We start from the raw sequence: 19,144 nt of genomic DNA on the forward strand, positions 1-19,144 counted from the left end.
AAATACGTGGGGTTACGGGGATAGGGTGGGATATGTGTTGGTGTAGGGGTTACGGGGATCGGGTGGGATATGTGTCGGTGCAGGCTCGATGGGCCGAAATGGCCTCTATCTGCACTGTGTGGTTTCTGTGATTTCTGTGATACACTAAGTGCTGAAAAATCTATATATCTCAGTCTTGAATATACCCACCGACTGAGCATCCACAGCCCTCTGGGGTAGAATTGAAAAGATTCATAATCCTCCGAGTGAATACATTTCTGCTCATCCCAGACCTATAAAATTGAACCAGCACTACCATACACTTAAACTCCAACCACTTGCAATAAGGGCAAATATAAAATTTAATTCCCAATTGATTGCTGTTAACTTTCTGTGAATCATGTACGAGGACACACAAATCCCTCTGAATACGAACATTTACTAGGCATTCACCTTCTAAAAAATTCCGTATTTTCAATCATATAAAGTAAAACACACACACACATACCAGAGTCAGATTAATACAGAATAAAACCCACACTCAGCTACCAGAGACTGAACAACACACAGTAAAACCCGCACTCACACACCAGAGACTGTCAGGGACAGAGAGAAAGCCACACTCACATCGATGAAATTGAAAGGTACAGAATAAGGCCCACAGTCACATACCAGAGACATACAGATACAGAGTAAATATCACACTCACTTCCCAGAGATTGACTGATACAGTGTGAAATCCACACTTAAATACCAGAGACAGACAGATACAGAGTAAAACCCACACTCAATTCCCAGAGACTATTTTTTTGTGGGGGCTGCGCGACCCATTCAGATTAACATGCATGTGCAGTTGTTGCCATTAGAACATCGTAGGATCTGCTGCACAGGACCGGCAGCTTAAAGGGAACATTTGCTATGGAATAAAACCGACACTCAGATACCAGAGACTAACAGATACAGAGTGAAACACACACTCACATACCAGACACTAACAGATACAGAGTAAAACCGACACTCACATACCAGAGACTAACAGATACAGAGTAAAAGAGGGATGCGGTCACCTACACTGAGCACGCCAAGCGAAAGACGGGCACTGTGGTGTACGCTCTGAAACGGCAGGGCCGCACTCTATGGATTCGGCGGCAGAACAACTCGACTCTTTCAACCAAACACAACACAAAGGCTCTTTTAAGAGCCACTCACCACCTCACAGAGAGAGCAGTGACCTGGGAGCGGGGATAGATTGACGATTTACATTGTGATCGGTGAAGATCTATATTTAATTACAAGATCAAATTTAGGTGTCCAGGTTTTTTAAATCAGCATACGCACGATGGGTCGAATGGCCTTCTGTCGTTGAATCGTAGACATTTACGGCATAGAAGGAGGTTATTCGACCCTTCATCTCTGCCGGCCGTAGCCTTGTCGGTAGCGGCACTTCTGTAACTCAATTTCTGGACTGGGATTTATGTGGGTGTTGATTTTACTCTATATCTGACACTTTCTGGGATCTGACTGAGAGTTACTGTGTATTTCTTAGGGTCTAGTATGTGAGTGTGTCTTTACTCTATAGCTCTCTGTCTCTGCTATGTATAGTATTATAGAAAGTTACGGCACAGATGGAGGCCATTCGGCCCATCGTGTCTGTCGGCCATAAACAATCTATAAAGCCAAATCGCACTTTACAGCACTTGGTCCGTTGTCAAATCAAAATCAAATCAAATCAACTTTTATTGTCATTGTTAGTGCACAAGTGCAGTCCAACGAAATGTAGGCTTGCGGCTCCCGAGAGTGTACATTTAGATTAAGACATTGAAACATTCAACATACATTTGGCTTGTAATACATTAACATAAACATAACCATAATAAAGTGCATTGGCAGATGTGCAGGCTTTAGAGTTTATTTGTGGAGTTCAGTAGGATGACAGCCGTGGGAAAGAAGCTGTTCCTAAAATGCAGTTTATGGCACTTATGGTCATATACAAGTACTTTTATTAAATGTGATGAGGGTTTCTGTTTCTAACACCCTTTCAGGCAAAATAATTCCAGACCCCCACCACCCTGTGGGTGAAAATAAAATCACATTTGACGGAATGTGTAAACCTCTTCAGGAACTCCCACTCCAGTATGCGGGTCACACACTCGGTTTATCAGTAATTCGGATGATAATTAACATCGTCTCAATGAGGCCCATTTAATGAATGATAAAAGCGATTTGTAAAACGATCACATTTTTGTTGATTTAAGTGTGATAAAAAGAAATCTGATCATGTGCTAAAATACAACCCTCGCCTCCCCCTCAGTTGTAGAAGCCACTTCTAAAACAGAGGAGGACAACATCGAAATTCTAACCGTAGAGCTGAGCAAAGTAGTAGTGACCTCAGTGTAGAAGCCATCTGGCACAGATTTCAGCTTCTCTAACCCTGTACCCAACCTGCACAATAAACCACAGATCATTATTGGAGACTTTAATAGCCACAGTACCCAATGGGGGTACAAGGAGACTAACAACGATGGAGAAGCAGTCGAAGAATGGATGGACACTAACCAGCTTAGTCTCATCCACGATCCTAAATTGCCAGCCTCCTTCCACGGTGCCCAATGGAAATGCAGATATAATCCAGATCTTGCCATTGCCAGCAACGACATCGCTGGCCTCTGCAAGAAGCTTGTCAGAGACCCAATACCACAGACACAACACCGTCCTATTGGCATCCAGGTAAATGCAGCAGTGTTACTAACTGTCGTGCCATTCAAAAGGTGCTTCAACTTCAAGAAGGCCGATTGGAACGGTTTCACACGAGCACTTGACCGCAAGGTTAAACACATTAAACCACTACCTGAGCACTACAACCTCTTTGCAAAAGCTGTCCAGAAAACAGCTAGAATGAAGATCCCCCGAGGTTGCAGAGTACACTATATCCCTGGTCTCACCAAGGAGAATACTGAACTCTACTGGGAGTATGTCTCAATGTTTGAATCTGACCTCTTCTCAGAGGAAACAATATTTACCGGTGAGAGGGTGATGTTAAGTATCTCTCAAAAACGTCAAAACACCTGGAACACCTTGATAGAGACAACAGATCTTACAAAAAACAGCAAGAAGGCATGGTCTCTCATATGCAAACTTGGTGGTGATCCCAAGAAAGCTGCCCAACATCCAAATGTGTCTGCTAACCAAGTTGCACACCAGTTGCTCCTAAATGGAAAAATCAACAAGAAACAACCAAGAGCACAACTAGATAGGAAGAAGTACAGCGATGATCCTGGCTTCACTAGACCATTCACCATGGAAGAGCTGGAAACTGGTCCATCTAGTCTGAAACACGGGAAAGCAATTGGTCTTGACAACATAGCAATGGAGCAGATAAAGCATTTTGGACAGCAAGCAAAGAAGTAGCTCCTACAATTGTTCAACCACTGTCTGGCAACACACAAGCTACCTAATATCTGGCAGAAAGCACATGTAATAGCACTATTAAAGCCTGGAAAAGATCCCTCAGATCCTAAGAGTTTTCGGCCAATTTCACTGCTTTGCCACACCTATAAGCTGTTTGAACGCCTGATACTCAATAGGATAGCACCAACTGTAGATGAGAAGATCATTCCAGAGCAAGCAGGTTTCCGCCCCGGCAAATCAACAACAAGCCAACTGCTCAACCTCACACAACACATCGAAGATGGTTTTGAGCAAGGGATGGTAACAGGTGCTGTTTTTGTAGACCCGTCAGCAGCATACGATACAGTGAACCATAGACGTCTCCTCTTCAAGATTCTAGAGATGACAAAAGATATTCACTTAACAGAGCTTTTAGAAAGCACGCTTCAGAATCGCTAGTTCTATGTTGAACTAGGTGGGAAGCGCATCAGGTGGCGTATTCAGAAGAATGGTCTTCCTCAAGGAAGCGTGCTTGAACCGCTGCTGTACAACATCTACATGAATGATCAACGTATAGACGGTGTCACACGCTGTTTTATATATGCTAATGACTTATGTGTCACTGCCCAAAGCACTGATTTTAACAACGTGGAGTAAACGCTTTCTGAGGATTTGGAGGGACTAAAATCCTACTATGAAGAAAACCACCTTCGCGCAAACCCATCAAAGACGCAAGTTTGTGCATTCCACCTCAGAAACCGTGAAGCCAAACGCCAGTTGAAAGTAACCTGGTGTGGAGCAACACTGACGCATTTTGAGCAGCCTATCTACTTAGGAGTCACCCTTGACAGATGTCTCACCTTCAAGAACCACATCGAGAAGACAAAGGCAAAAGTAAGTGCACGAAACAACATCCTGAATAAGCTCACTTACACAAGATGGGGAGCAAGCCCGAAAACATTGCGAACCAGTGCACTTGCTCTTTGCTATTCCACTGCCGAATACACCTGCCCTGCATGGGAAAGGTCTACTCATGCCAAGAAGATGGATGCCATTCTGAATGCAAGCTGCCGATTTATCACAGGTTGCTTAAAACCAACAAACACCAACAGCCTATATATCCTGGCGGGTATCGCTCCCCCTGATATAAGAACGGTAGCCAGCAAGAAAGAGCGACTCCGTCAAACATCAGATGAGAGGCACCCTCTGCATTGTCATACACCTACACCCAGCCGTCTAAAGACCAGGAAGAGCTTCATGAACAGTGTTGTTCCATTACAATCAACCTCATCTGAAGCCCGCATCGCCTTGTGGAAAGACTGGCTCACCAGTCCTGAACAACCCCCAGCGATGGAAATTTTACCTGATGAAAGCCTCCCCCCAGGAGCTAATTGCAACTGGGCAATCTGGAAGTGCCTTAACAGACTTAGGACCGGTGTAGGCTGCTCAAAGGTGTCACTAAGCAAATGGGGATATTCAACCAGTCTGACAGCTTGTGAATGTGGAACTGAGGCACAGACTATGCAACATCTCCTGCAATGCCCATCGATAGAGGAACCCTGCGCTGTTGCAGATCTTGCCGAATCCAACAACAAGGCGCAAAAATGTGTCCAGTTCCGGCTGGGCTGTGGACACGATAAGAAGAAGAAGCCTCCCCGTCCCCCACACTTTTTAAACCGACGGGAAGGGCCCATGCGAGCACCGCTCCCCCAGCGGATGCCGTTTCCTCTGTGCTCGGCTGATAAGGACTACAAACACGGTCGTGGTCGCTCTTTCCCTCTGCTCTCTGTCCCGTTCATTTACAGCGCCTGCCGATGAATTAAAAGCTTGTTTAAGGGACGAGACTCTGATTTCAGTCACTTTATTCTCTGTCAAGTCCTTTCCAATTTATTTATGCAATTTAGGAGTCATCCGTTTATTAAGTGAGACTTCCTGCAGTGTAACAAGGCAGAATGGGAGTTATTTTAGAGAACAGAAGGGGGTCAGTTTGATCACTATGTCCCTCTTCCCTTTTCACAGCAGGACTCCCAGTTCTAGTTTCACTCCCGCAGCCGCGCCTGTGCAAATGATCGGTCGATAATCTGTGAAACCTCACTTTTACAAAGATTGACCTGGAATGTCTTCTGTTACAGAGTCAATGGGGATTGAATCGCACCTGTTACAGTTTGAAATTGAACCCGAAATTAATCCTGATTGTATCTGTTAGATCCGTGATTCTTTAAATAGGATGTTTCCCCAAGAACTACACGGAGGCTGTAACTTAACAATCAACAGGTGTTTACTGGAGTAGAGTAGTCTCAAGACTGAAGTACAGAAGCCTGCTCTGGCTTTATGTACAGGCGTGGTCACTGCTGGTACTACAGTATACAGTAGCTGTAAAACACTTCTCTCTTAAAGGTACATACACAACAATTCCTCCCCTTTTAGATTAACAGTACCCATAACATTAAAATAACAATTAACACTTTAACATGCACATTAAACAGAAATAGTCCATTTATAAATTCAGTCTTTGGGGCGGCTTCCTGATCCTTTCTGGATAGCGCCTTTCCTGAGGTTCTTGTTCTTGGTGCGGAGGCGATTCTGGCCCCTTTCCATCGGTTGCCAATGCTACTGTACTGAGGTACATGCTACCAGTGTGTCGGGTTCATTCCCAGGAACGCGAGACATGGGGTTGACTCGTTCCTGTGACGCTATGATCTGGTCAATGTGGCAGCTCACAATGTTCTCCCCGACATCCACTGCGCAGATTAATGGCCCCTGCCATGTGCATATTGTTCCGGGTTGCCATTTCTCTGTTCGGTAATCACTGGCCAAGACTGGTTGTCCTACATTGAAGCTCCTTGTCGGCTGCTCATTGATGTGCTGGAATTGTTTATCCTCGACATTTCTTCGCACATTTGGTCTGAGCAAATCCAGGCGAGGTCTCAACCTCCAGTTAAAGAACATCATGGCCGGGGTCTGGTTGGTGATTGTATGTGTCGCATTTCTGTAGGTTAACAGGAAATTGTCCACCTTATGCTGCAGTGGAATGTCGTCATCGCACATGGCCCTTACTGCTTTTTTAAAGGTTTGTACAACCCTCTCAGCAAATCCACTGGTGGCTGGATGATACAGAGCGGAGGTGTAATGCCTTACCCCATTTCTTTTCATAAATTTCGAAACTCATCGGACACAAACTGTGGTCCGTTATCAGAGCAAATCTGCTCTGGCAAGCAGTTCCTGGCAAATATGGTCCGTAGGACTGCAATAGTTTTCTCCATGGTGGTGGAGGACATTTGGATCACCTCAGGCCATTTCGAGTGCGCATCCACAGCTATTAAAAACATTGAGTCCGTGAATGGACCAGCAAAATCAATATGCACCCGTTGCCATGGAGAGGAGGGCCACTCCCAAGGGTGTAGAGGGGTATGTGGTGGTGCATTTTGGACCTTCTGGCATCCAGAGCAGCTCTTAGTTAGGTCCTCGATTTGTTGATCTATCCCCAGCCACCACACATAAGCCCTAGCAAGGCTTTTCATTTTCACCCCTCCCAGATGACCTTCGTGAAGCTCATTTAGCACACTCTCCCTTAACTTTGGTGGAATTACCACTCGGGATCCACACATCACTGTCCCCTGGCATACTGACAGCTGTTCTCTTCTGGGTGAGAATGCTGGCAACAGTGAGTCACCATGTGTTGGCCATCCCCATACCGTCAAATCATATACCCGAGACAGTGTTGGTCCATTGCGGTTCTCCTCCTCTATATCCGCGTTAGTTACTGGCAATCGTTCAATTATTGATGAATAAAATATCTCGATAGGGTCCACTGCTGGTGCTTCCTCCACAGTAGGCAGTGGCAAGCGTGATAGTCCTTCAGCATTTCCGTGCTATTTCGTGCCTTTATATTCTATTTCATATTGGTTCGCCCCTAGAAAAAGGGACCATCTTTGTAACCGTTGTGCAGTCATTACCGGAACGCCCTTCTTTGGATTAAAGATGGAGACAAGTGGTTGGTGGTCAGTCAGCAAGGTGAACTTCTGTCCATGCAGATAGTGGTTGAATTTTTTTACCCCCCATACTAGGCTGAGAGCCTCCCTGTCAATCTTGGCATAGTTGCGCTCAGCTGAGGTTAGTGACCGAGATGCAAAGGCTACTGGCCTCTCCAACCCATCTGGGAATTTGTGCGACAACACTGCTCCAATACCATGGGGTGATGCATCACATGCCAACTGGATTGGTAGTGCTGTGTTGAAATGGACCAACACCTCTTTTGATGTGATCAATTATTTGCACTTCTGGAAAGCTCGTTTACATTCGTCATTCCACTTCCATAGTACCCCCGTTTGCAGTAGGGTATTCAGTGGGTGTACTACTGTTGAGAAATTTGGTAAGAACTTATGGTAGTAGTTCACCAATCCGAGGAACGACTTCAGTTGTGACACATTTTCCGGTGCTGGAGACTTGACTACTGCCTCAATCTTTTCAGGGGACTTATGTAACCCCTCTTCATCAATAATGTGGCCACAATACGAGATCTGCTTCTGGAAAAACTCGCACTTGTGGCGATTAGCTCGTAGCCCATATTCCTTTAATCTAGTGAGCACCTTCTCCAGGTTGGCGAGGTGCTCACTGTCATTTTCGCCCGTGACCAGGATGTCGTCCAAATAACACTGGGTCCCTGGAATTCCTTGCAGGACTTGATCCATTGCCCTTTGCCAAATAGCCGGAGCTGATGCTACCCCGAACACCAGTCGGTTGTATTGATAGAGACCTTTATGAGTGTTGATCGTGAGGTATTTTTTCGAGGCTTCTTCTACCTCCATTTGCAAATACGCCTGGGCCAGATCAATTTTGGTGAAGCCTTTACCCCCAGATAGCGAGGCAAATATATCCTCAATCCGTGGAAGCAGACATTGTACCGTGTGAAGGACTGGGTTCACTGTCACCTTGAAATCCCCACAGATGCGGACCTTCTTTGGTTCCCCAGGCGTATTACTCAACAACCTCTTCATTACTGGGACGATGGGTGTAGACCACTCGCTCCAGTCTACTTTGGACAGTACTCCTGAACGTTCCAACCCTTCCAGCTCTGCTTCAATGGCTGGTCGGATCGCACGGACCCAGTGTTATTTGGACGACATCCTGGTCACGGGCGAAAATGACAGTGAGCACCTCGCCAACCTGGAGAAGGTGCTCACTAGATGAAAGGAATATGGGCTACGAGCTAATCGCCACAAGTGCGAGTTTTTCCAGAAGCAGATCTCGTATTGTGGCCACATTATTGATGAAGAGTGGTTACATAAGTCCCCTGAAAAGATTGAGGCAGAAGTCAAGGCTCCAGCACCGGAAAATGTGTCCAACTGAGGTCGTTCCTCGGATTGGTGAACTACTACCATAAGTTCTTACCAAATTTGTCTACAGTAGTACAGTAGTGCTTTGTGCATTGAGTGGTGCTGGAGTTTTGCTAAGTGGGTGAAAAATCATTTAAGTGTATTTTGTGAATTTTAGTGTGTTAAGAAGTCAATTATTTGAAGTAAGTTTATTTTTTTAAGGGATTTTAAAACTTGTGCAGTTTAAACCGGAAGTAGAATCCGGGTATAAAAGAGGAGGGGCTAGTGCAGTGCACGGAGTGCCTTGTGCATTGAGTGGTGCTGGAGTTTTGCTAAGTGGGAGAGTTCGGATAAGTGGGAGGTGAGGGTGTGTTTTTTGCTCTGTTTTTTCCCCACTCCCAGGCTTAGACAGCACTGCGGAGGTGGAGCAGCGAGACGAGTCAACCAAGCAGGCCCCACAGACAGTATTCAAGGAGGAGGTTGGTGATCAGCTGGTTGGTTGGTTTTCTTCCTTCTCTTCTCTTTTATACCTTTAATTTCGTAAGCCCTTTGATTAATGGTGTGACATTATCATCTATATCCGGGCAGGGTCTTCATAACTAATAATAAGAAATTTAATTAATTATATAGAATGGAGCAGGTGATGTGTTACTGTTGCGAGATGTGGGAGCCGGTGGTCCCCATTGAGGCTCACGGTGATTACATCTGCGACAAGTGTTGCTGCTAGAGGAAGTCAAGTTCCATGTTATGGAGCTTGAGACCGAGCTTCAGACACTGCGATACATCAGGGAGGGGGAGAAGTTCCTGGACTCTATGTTTCAGGAGATGGTCACACCTATGAAGTTAATTACTGCAGATGTAGTCCGTGGTCAGGGACAGGATGGTGTGACTACGAGTGAGGAAGGTACAGGGATCCAGGATGTAGTGTTGAAGGAGACGCAGCCCTTGTTCTTGTCCAGCAGGATCGAGGTTCTTACTCCCTGTGAGGGTGGGAGCAGGGACTGCAGGGTGGATGAGCAACCTGGCCACAGCACCGTGGTACAGGGGGGCATTCAAGTGGAGGGAGTAAAAAGGAATGTTGTAGTGGTAGGGGAAAGTATCATTAGGGGGATAGATAGGGTTCTCTGCAGTCAAGAGCGGGAGTCCCGAAGGCTGTGTTGCCTGCCCGGTGCCAGGGTTAAGGACATCTCTTCTGGGCTGGAAAGAAACTTGGAGTGGGAGGGGGAGGATCCAGTTGTCATGCTCCATGTTGGTACAAATGACATAGATAGGACAAGGAAGACGGTTCTGTTAAAGGAGTATGAGCAGCTAGGGGTCCAATTAAAAAACAAACCCTCAAGGGTAATAATCTCTGGGTTATTACCAGAGCCACGAGCGAATATGGCTAGGATAAATAAAATTAAAGAGTTAAATGCGTGGCTCAAAGACTGGTGTGGGGGAAATCGGTTTTGCTTCTTGGGACACTGGCACCAATAATGGGACAGGAGCGAGCTGTTCCATTGGGATGGACTCCACTTGGCCAGTGCTGGGACTAGAGTCCTGGCAAATCATATAACTAGGGCTGTAGAGAGGGCTTTAAACTAATTAGTGGGGGGGAGGTTTCTAGAGAGCAAATAATAGAAATGACAACAGAGAAGGTCATAGATTTAGGTAGCAGTGGGGGAATTAATAAACAGAATGTGTCAGGACGGGAGAGAAGGTATGGAGTAAAAAGTAAAGTACTAAAAAGGGAAAAAACAGGAACTAAGTGTTACGAAACATATTTGAAAGATCTTTATCTGAATGCACGTAGCATTCGTAACAAAATGAATGAGTTAACGGCACAAATAACGACATATGGGTATGATCTTGTGGCCATTACAGAAACATGGCTGCAGGGTGGCCATGACTGGGAATTAAACATACCAGGTTATTTAACAATCAGGAAGGACAGGTAGGAAGGGAGAGGAGGTGGGGTGGCTATGTTAATAAAGGAAGGAATCACTATAATACAGATAAATGATATTGATCAAAGGAGCAGGATAGTGAAACAGTTTGGGTGGAGATAAGGAATAATAAGGGGAAAAAAACACTAGTGGGTGTAGTCTATAGGCCTCCGAACAATTGCAACTCTGTTGGACGGAGTATTAATCAGGAAATAGTTGAGGCTTGTAATAAGGGAACAGCTATAATTATGGGGGAATTTAATTATCATATTAACTGGACAAATCAAATTGGGCAGAGCAGCCTTGAGGATGAGGTCATTGAGTGTATTAGGGATGGGTTTCTTGAGCAGTATGTAACTGAACCGACCAGGGGGCAAGCAACCTTAGATTTGGTCCTGTGTAATGAGACAGGATTATTTAAAAATGTCATTGTAAAGGATCCCCTTGGAATGAGTGACCATAACATGGTTGAGTTCCATATTCAATTAAAGGGTGAGAAGGTTGGATCTCAAACAAGCGTGCTGAGCTTGAATAAATGAGACTATGAAGGTATGAGAGCGGAATTGATTAGAGTGGACTGGGAAAATAGATTAAAGGGTAAGACGGTACATGATCAGTGGTGTACATTTAAGGAGTTATTTTACAACTTCCAAAAAATATATATTCCACTGAGGAAAAAAGGGTGTAAAAGAAAAAACAGCCATCCGTGGCTAAGTAAAGTAATTAAGGATAGTATCCGATTAAAACAAGGGCATATAAGGTAGCCAAATCTAGTGGGAGGATGGAAGATTGGGAAGTCTTTAAAAGAGAGCAAAAAATAACTAAAAGACTGATTAAGAAAGGGATGATAGATTATGAAAGTAAATTAGCAAAAAATATAAAAACAGACAGTAAAAGTTTCTATAGTTATATAAAAAGAAAAAGGGTGGCTAAAGTAAATGTTGGTCCCTTAGAGGATGAGACCTGGAAATTAATGGTGGGAAACATGGAGATGGCAAAAACACTGAACAATTATTTTGTATCAGTCTTTACAGTAGAGGACACTAAGCATATCCCAACACTGCACAAACAGGGGGCTCTAGGGGTGGGAGGAACTAAATACGATTAAAATCACTAAGGAAGTGGTACTTGGTAAAATAATGGGACTCAAGGCGGATAAATCCCCTGGAACTGATGGCTTGCATCCTAGGGTCTTGAGGGAAGGATCGGTAGGGATTGTGGATGCATTGGTAATAATTTTCCAAAACTCACTGGATTCAGCAAAGGTCCCGGCAGATTAGAAAACTGCTAATGTAACACCCTTATTTAAAAAGGGTAGTAGGCAGAAGGCTGGAAACTATAGACCTGTTAGCCTAACATCTGTGGTTGGTAAAATGTTAGAGTCCATTATTAAGGAGACAGTAACGGGACATTTGTATAAACATAATTTAATAGGACAAACTCAGCATGGTTTCATGAAGGGGAAGTCATGTTTGACAAATTTGCTGGAGTTTTTTGAGGAAGTAACATACAGGGTGGATAAAGGGGAACCAGTGGATGTAGTGTATTTAGAATTCCAAAAGGCATTTGACAAGGTGCCACACGAAAGATTATTGCTCAAGATAAAAAATCACGGGATTGGGGGTAATATTCTGGCGTGGGTGGAGGATTGGCTCTCTAACAGAAAGCAGAGAGTTGGGATAAATGGTTCGTTCTCAGATTGGCAACGAGTAACTAGTGGTGTTCCGCAGGGGTCAGTGCTGGGTCCCCAACTCTTTACAATCTATATTAACGATTTGGAGGAGGGGACCGAGTGTAACATATCAAAGTTTGCAGATGATACAAAGATGGGACGGATTGTAGTGAGTGAGGAGGACATAAAAAACCTGCAAAGGGACATAGACAGGTTAAGTAAGTGGGCAGAGATTTGGCAGATGGAATACAATACTGGAAAGTGTGAGGTTATGCACTTTGGCAGGAAAAATCATAGAGAAAGTTATTGGGCCAGAAATTCCAGGCCAGAAGCGTGAGTGCGCTCGGGGTACTCATGCTTCTGGCCGTTGGAAATGCCGGCGTTCAGCAGGAACAGCGCATGCGGGGAACGCCGGCATTTCCAGACCTCGAGCGCGTGCGACTGCACAGGCAGCGCTTGTGCAGTGAACTTCGTGGATTTCATTCATGAAATCCATGAGGGTAAGTCCTCAGAACTTACACTGAAAAAAAGCAAGTGTAAAGTGGTTCATTGGCTGCGGAGGAAGATATATTTTATCGTGGAGCTTTTGAAATGCAATATTTTTGTTTGGGAAAGGGAGGGAAGTTATTTTAAGAAATTTTAAGTAAGTTTTAAAGTTAAAATTTTTTTTTTTTTGAAGGGTTTTCAGAACGGTAGGTAGAAGGAGCAATTGTGGCTGTGTGAATGGAATGTGAGAATGAGTTATGTATGTATGTCCACATATATTCCTTTACGTATATGTATGTATGTTTTATATTCCTTTACTATGAATGTATGTTTTTAATTATGATTTTCCAATAAGTTACTTTCTCTGAAAGTCATAATTAAATAATACATTCATACACATAAGTAAAGGAATATATACATAACACGCAAAGGAATATATACAGACATACATACTTTCAGAAGCTCCACGATAAGAAATATCTTCCTCCGCAGCCTCTGTAGCAACTGTACCCATGCTTTTTTCATGTGTAAGTTGTAATGACTGGACCTCACTGAAAGCCTTAATGAAAGCGGCGAATTATACTGCGCACACGCTGCATGTGCAGTCGCACGCGTTCTGCCTCTGAACCCCTTCATTCAGAGGACAGGAAATGCCGGTTTTCCCCACATGCACTGTGCATGCTGAAAACCGGCATTTCATCCGGCCAGATGCGTAAGTACCCCGACCGTACTAGCGCATTTGGAAGGGAATTATTGGGCCAAAATTTTACATGTCAATAAAATAAAAAATTTAACACTTGCACCACTTGCCCCCTCGCACCTGCGACTGAGGGTCCAAGGAGGTGCATTGCGCAAGAGGTCATCATCGGACGTATCCTCACACTGTTCCCTTTGGGGAACTGTATGAAGTGGTGGAAGGATTTATGGCCGTGATTAACGCTCATTCCGTGACCATAACCATCTTTGAACCAGCCATTAGGGTGGTTAGTCCTATGGCGGGAGGGTTTTACGGGCTCCCACAACCCATCTGAGGGGGGGGGCGGCCACCAACACCCACGGACGCAAGTATCCCGCTGGATGTCCACCCAGAATTTAAAGTTGGAGCTCCGACTCCACTTGCCGGGACTGTCTGGAGTGGGGTTCAAAACCCTACTCCTTCTGGCCCAGCGGCGGGGATGCTTACTGCTACGCAAAAGGCCCACTCCGCACAAAAGGTGACACCCATACGTTTCCTGCACCTTTTCCCTCCCTGTGACTGGAGCCCTATGCTGCCATTTCATGTTGCTAATCGGATTGGGCCTTTGTCATAGCGGTAGGATCCCTGCCGCTGGGCCAGATCAGGGTAGGGTTTCGAACCCCGCTCCAGACAGTCCCGGCAAGTGGAGTCGGAGCTCCGGCTCTAAATTCTGGGTTGACATCCATCCAGTGGGATATTTGCGTCCGTGGGTGTGGGTGGCCCCCCTCCTTGTATAGCTTGTGGGAGCCCGTAAAACCCTCCCGCCATAGGACTAACCGCCCTAATGGCTGGTTCAAAGATGGTTACGGTCACGGAATGAGCGTTAATCACGGCCATAAATCCTTCCACCACTTCATACAGTTCCCCAAAGGGAACAGTGTGAAGACATGTATGACGACGACATTGCTAAATAAATAAATGGAATTTAAAAAATTCTTTTAGGGCTTTTAAAAGTCTTTAAATTGCTTTAATTCTCTTTAAAACTACTTCAGATTACTCAAAATAATGTAAACATTTTAAAAAGTTTATAAAAGTTACCAAAATCTTCAAAAAACTTCCAAAAACCTATTTAAACTGCTGCTTTGCATGTAAAATAGCAAAGCAGCTTGACAGAAACATTGGGGGCGTGTCCAGTGAAACTGAGACCTCAAGGGGCGTGTCTCACTTACACTGCACGCTCCTGGGTCCGCGCTGGCTGCGCTCCTGGGCGGCGTGAGGTCATACGCTGCCCGGGATTCTTGCTTCAGTTTCTGGAAGTGCAGGCGTCCCTGGAGCTGATCGGCAGGAGCGCGGGGTAAGTGCAAATACGGGGCTTGCACGTGCTGCAAGCCCATTATCTTAATGGCAAGAAACTGGAAAGTACTGTAGTACAAAGGGATCTGGGGGTCCTGGCGCAGGAAACTCAAAAAGTTAGTATGCAGGTGCAGAAAGTGATCAAGAAGGCCAATGGAATGTTGGCTTTTATTGCTAGGGGGATGGAATATAAAAACACGGAAGTATTGCTGCAGTTGTACAAAGTATTGGTGAGACCACACCTGGAATACTGCATACAGTTTTGGTGTCCATACTTAAGAATGACATACGTGCTCTCGAGTCAGTACAAAGAAGGTTCACTCAGTTAATCCCGGGGATGAGGGGGTGGTCATATGAGGAGAGGTTGAGTAGATTGGGACTCTACTCATTGGAGTTCAGAAGAATGAGAGGCGATCTTATTGAAATATATAATATTGTGAAGGGGCTTGATCGTGTGGATGTGGTGAGGATGTTCCCAATGATGGGTGAAACTAGAACTAGGGGGCATAAACTTAAAATAAGGGGCTGCTCTTTCAAAACTGAGATGAGGAGAAACTTCTTCACTCAGAGGGTGGTAGGTTTGTGGAATTTGCTGCCCCAGAAAGCTGTGGAAGCTACATCATTAAATAAATTTAAAACAGAAATAGATAGTTTCCTAGAAGTAAAGGGAATTTAGGGTTACGGGGAGCGGGCAGGAAATTGGACATGAGTCAAGGTTCGGAATGGTCATGGCCCTGTGGGTAGTGGAGTGGGCCCAGGGGCCGTTTAGCCTGGTTCTGCTACTACTGTGTTCTAATTCTGTGTTAGATTTCAGGAGATGGTTTTATTCCTGTTCCTGGCTGGGGTGGAGATCGCCTTTACAGAAGGTAAGTACTGTAGAAAATATAGGGACAGAGTGATCTCCTGGAAGAATTTCGATCCCCTAGATGGGTCGGAGAGGAATTTCCCAGATTTTTTCTCCCAAATTGGCCATTGGGTCTTTATCTGGTTTTTCGCCTCTCCTGGGAGATCACATGGGTTTGGGTGGATGCAGAGTGATAGAAGATTTGAGGTTAGGATCAGATCAGCCATGATCTTATTGAATGGTGGAGCAGGCTCGAGGGGCCGATTGGCCCACTCCTGCTCCTTTTTCTTATGTTCTTATAAGGCACTGGTCTGACCTTAAAAAACTTTGGACTTGCATTTTCCTCTATTTTAATCGTTGCTGTTATGCCTTTTAGTGTTCCGAGTCCCTCCTGGAACACCTCTTGTGCATTTTTGACAGTCGTCCAGGTGTGGCGTCGTCATCCTTTTTGGCCTCAACCTTCAGTGCCTGTATGGAATGCCAATCTAGTTGTATCTTTCGGATCCATTCACGTCCTAGTAGTGGTGGTCCTCCATCTGGCAATACATATAGGTCCATTTTAGGTATTTCCTGGTCTTTGTATATCACTTTCACCCTTATTTATACTTTGGGGTAGACTTTTTGCCCCGTGTATTTCTTCAAGACAATCTCTGTAGCTTCCAAGGGTATATGTGGAAATAACTGCTTGTAGTCCCTTTGGCTTATGACTGTTAGGGCTGATTCAGTGTCCAATTCCATTTTCACTTGGACTCCGTCTATCTTGAGTGTGACCCAGATAGTCTGGTGATCCTCCATTTTGGTTACCTTATGTAGTTTCAGACAACCCAGCTCCTTGCTTCCGGAGTCTGTATCACTTCCCTGTTCATCTGAACTACTGTCCATCACCTTATGTATCTTTTTATACTTCTCCTGTGGAGATTTCCTGCTGTTGGTTTTCTTCCCTGACCTGCAGACTCTTGCTATGTGTCCTGTCTTTCCACACTGTCTGCACACTTGGTCCTTGAACCAACAACCCTTCTGATCGTGTGTCGTTCTGCTGCAGCGATAACACTTCCCTGCTCCATATGACATTTCATTGGTGCCGTATTCTTGCGGTCTCCATTGTATCTCTGCAGCGCCCCGTGTGGCTGCTTCGTGTGATACTGCCATGCTGAAAGCCTTGTCCAGCGTAAGATCCTTTTCTGATAGAAGCCGTTTCTGGGTTCCTTCACTTTGAAGCCCACACACAAACTTGTACCTTAACGTATCTGATAGAGACGCTCCAAACTGGCAGTGTTTCGATAACTTGCGCAGTACCGTTAAGTACTCAGCATTACTTTCGTCTTTATGCTGGTTCCTTTTGTGGAACTTAAATCTTTCTGCTATCAGCAGCGGTGTGGGGCTTAAGTGGTCCTGTAGGAATTCTACTATGCTTTCAAAATTCTTCTCCACGGGCTTCTCTGGGGTTATCAGGTTTCACAGTAAGCCATAAGTTTTTGCACCCATGGAATTTAACAAAACCAGTGCTTTCTAGCATCTGGCACTTCATTCGCCCTGCAGTACACCTCAATGCGTTCCACATATGTCACCCAATCTTCGACTTCATTGTCGAACGCTGTGATACTGCCACTCTTCGCCATCCCTGGGTGTATTTTAACTGTCTAAATGGCGTCTCCTGCGTTCTCCCTTCTTCTCCGCTGGAACAAAATGGCGTCTCTTATGCTTTCCTTCCGCCCAGCGCTCGCCCTTCTTCTCCGCTGCGGCTTCAAAAAATGGCATCTCCCGCGCTCTCCCTTCTTCTCCGCGGCTCAATGGCGTCTCCCGCACTCCCCCTTCTTCTCTCTGTGGACGCGGTTCAGCCCTTTAGCCCTGGCTGTGCTCTGCGTGTTCTCCTGTGCGCCTTTCCCGTTGCCGTCGCTCGGTCCTGAACCCGGCTGCTGCTTTACCCTCTCTCTCTCTCTGCTCGTTTGTCCTCGACGCCACTCGGTCGTTTAACCCCTGGCTGCGCCCTGTGCGCTTCACCCTCTCTCTTACCCAGTCGATGCTGCTCGGCTTTTCTACGCCGTCGGTCGGCTTCCACCGCCGCTGTCTGGGAAGGGTGTGCGCTGCACCTGTTGCCAGTCTGTTGCTGGATCGTCGTGGCTGGGGAACCAAGCCTGGCTCTCAACAGCCACTCCTGCAATGTTGACTTGCTGCCGGATGACTGGGTGGTTGCTTGTGGTCGACGCCCATGCTTCTGGCCTCGGGTTTCTTCCACCGTCCTCCCAGAGCGACTCCTCAATGGGAAATGCAGAGTTGCAGGCAGATTCGAATCAACCTCATCACCACTGTTAGATCCGTGATTCTTTAAATAGGATGTTTCCCCAAGAAATACACGGAGGCTGTAACTTTACAATCAACAGGTGTTTACTGGAGTAGAGTAGTCTCAAGACTGAAGTACAGAAGTCTGCTCCGGCTTTATATACAGGTGAGGTCACAGCCGGTACTACAGTATACAGGAGCTGTAAAACAGTTTTCTCTTAAAGGTACATACACAACAGTATCAGCCTGGAATTTGCAAGGGAGTGATGGAATAAGACAAAAAGAATTTTAAAATGTTCGGAAATCTTTGGCTAATAATGAATTTATTAACTTAATTCGGTGGTTTAGAAAAACATTGGTGGGCTTTATGAAAATAAAAAATCGCTGGCGGTCTGACTGTTGAGGCCAGTTATTTCCGCCCTATTGATTGGTGGGTTGGTCAACGGAAAACACAAATGAAATTCATACAAAGCAACCAATCATAATTTCGCTCTCTGAGTTCCTTAAGAAGGTATAAGGAAAGCAGAAGAGCAGTAGCAGAGGAGACGTTCATTCTTTCTCTGACCGTGTTGATTGTGGAAATGTCTGGAAGAAGAAAAACCGGCGGTAAAACTCGGGCCAAGACCAAGTCCCGCTCCTCCCGGGCCGGACTGCAGTTCCCTGTGGGCCGTGTTCTCAGTCTCCTGCGAAAGGGCAACTATGCTGAGCATGTGGGTGCCGGAGCCCCGGTCTACATGGCTGCTGTGCTCGAGTATCTGACCACTGAAATCCTGGAGCTGGCCGGCAACAGGGCCCGCGACAACAAGAAGACCCGCATCATCCCCAGACACCTGCAGCTGGCCATCCGCAACGACGAGGATCTCAATAAGCTGCTGGGAAAGGTGACCATCGCTCAGGGCGGGGTGCTGCCTAATATCCAGGCCGTGCTGCTGCCCAAGAAAACCAGCACTGCCAGCTCCAAGAGCAAGTAAATCGGACAAGATTCAATCTAATAACCCAAAGGCTCTTTTCAGAGCCACCCACTGTATCTAGGAAAGGGCTGGTTACTGTTCTGTTCTATGGGTCACAATTATTTTTTTTATTCATTGATGGGATGTGGGCATCACTGGCTGGCTAGGCCTGCATATAGTGCCCATCCCTCATTGCCCTTGAGAAGATGGTGGTGAGCCGCCTTCTTGAACCGCTGCAGGCCATGTGGTGTAGGTACACACACAATGCTGTTAGGGA

General features: G+C 45.7%; 1 protein-coding gene across 1 annotated transcript; it reads left to right on the forward strand.

Moving 5' to 3' along the window:
* Positions 1-18,498: 18,498 nt before the first annotated feature.
* On the forward strand, positions 18,499-18,888 carry LOC147114450 (histone H2A type 2-C-like). Its single transcript, XM_085992085.1, has one exon. The coding sequence runs from the start codon at positions 18,499-18,501 to the stop codon at positions 18,886-18,888; it is 390 nt and encodes a 129-aa protein (XP_085848211.1).
* The last annotated feature ends 256 nt before the right edge of the window (positions 18,889-19,144 follow it).

This window comes from Somniosus microcephalus, chromosome 7 (genome assembly GCF_052327205.1).
Source record: "Somniosus microcephalus isolate GS21.2 chromosome 7, FLI_Smic_1.0, whole genome shotgun sequence".
NCBI lineage: Eukaryota > Metazoa > Chordata > Chondrichthyes > Squaliformes > Somniosidae > Somniosus > Somniosus microcephalus.

Excerpts from the sequence above, each read along its gene's own strand:
- LOC147114450 (XM_085992085.1), top strand. The coding sequence starts at position 18,499 with ATGTCTGGAAGAAGAAAAACCGGCGGTAAAACTCGGGCCAAGACCAAG.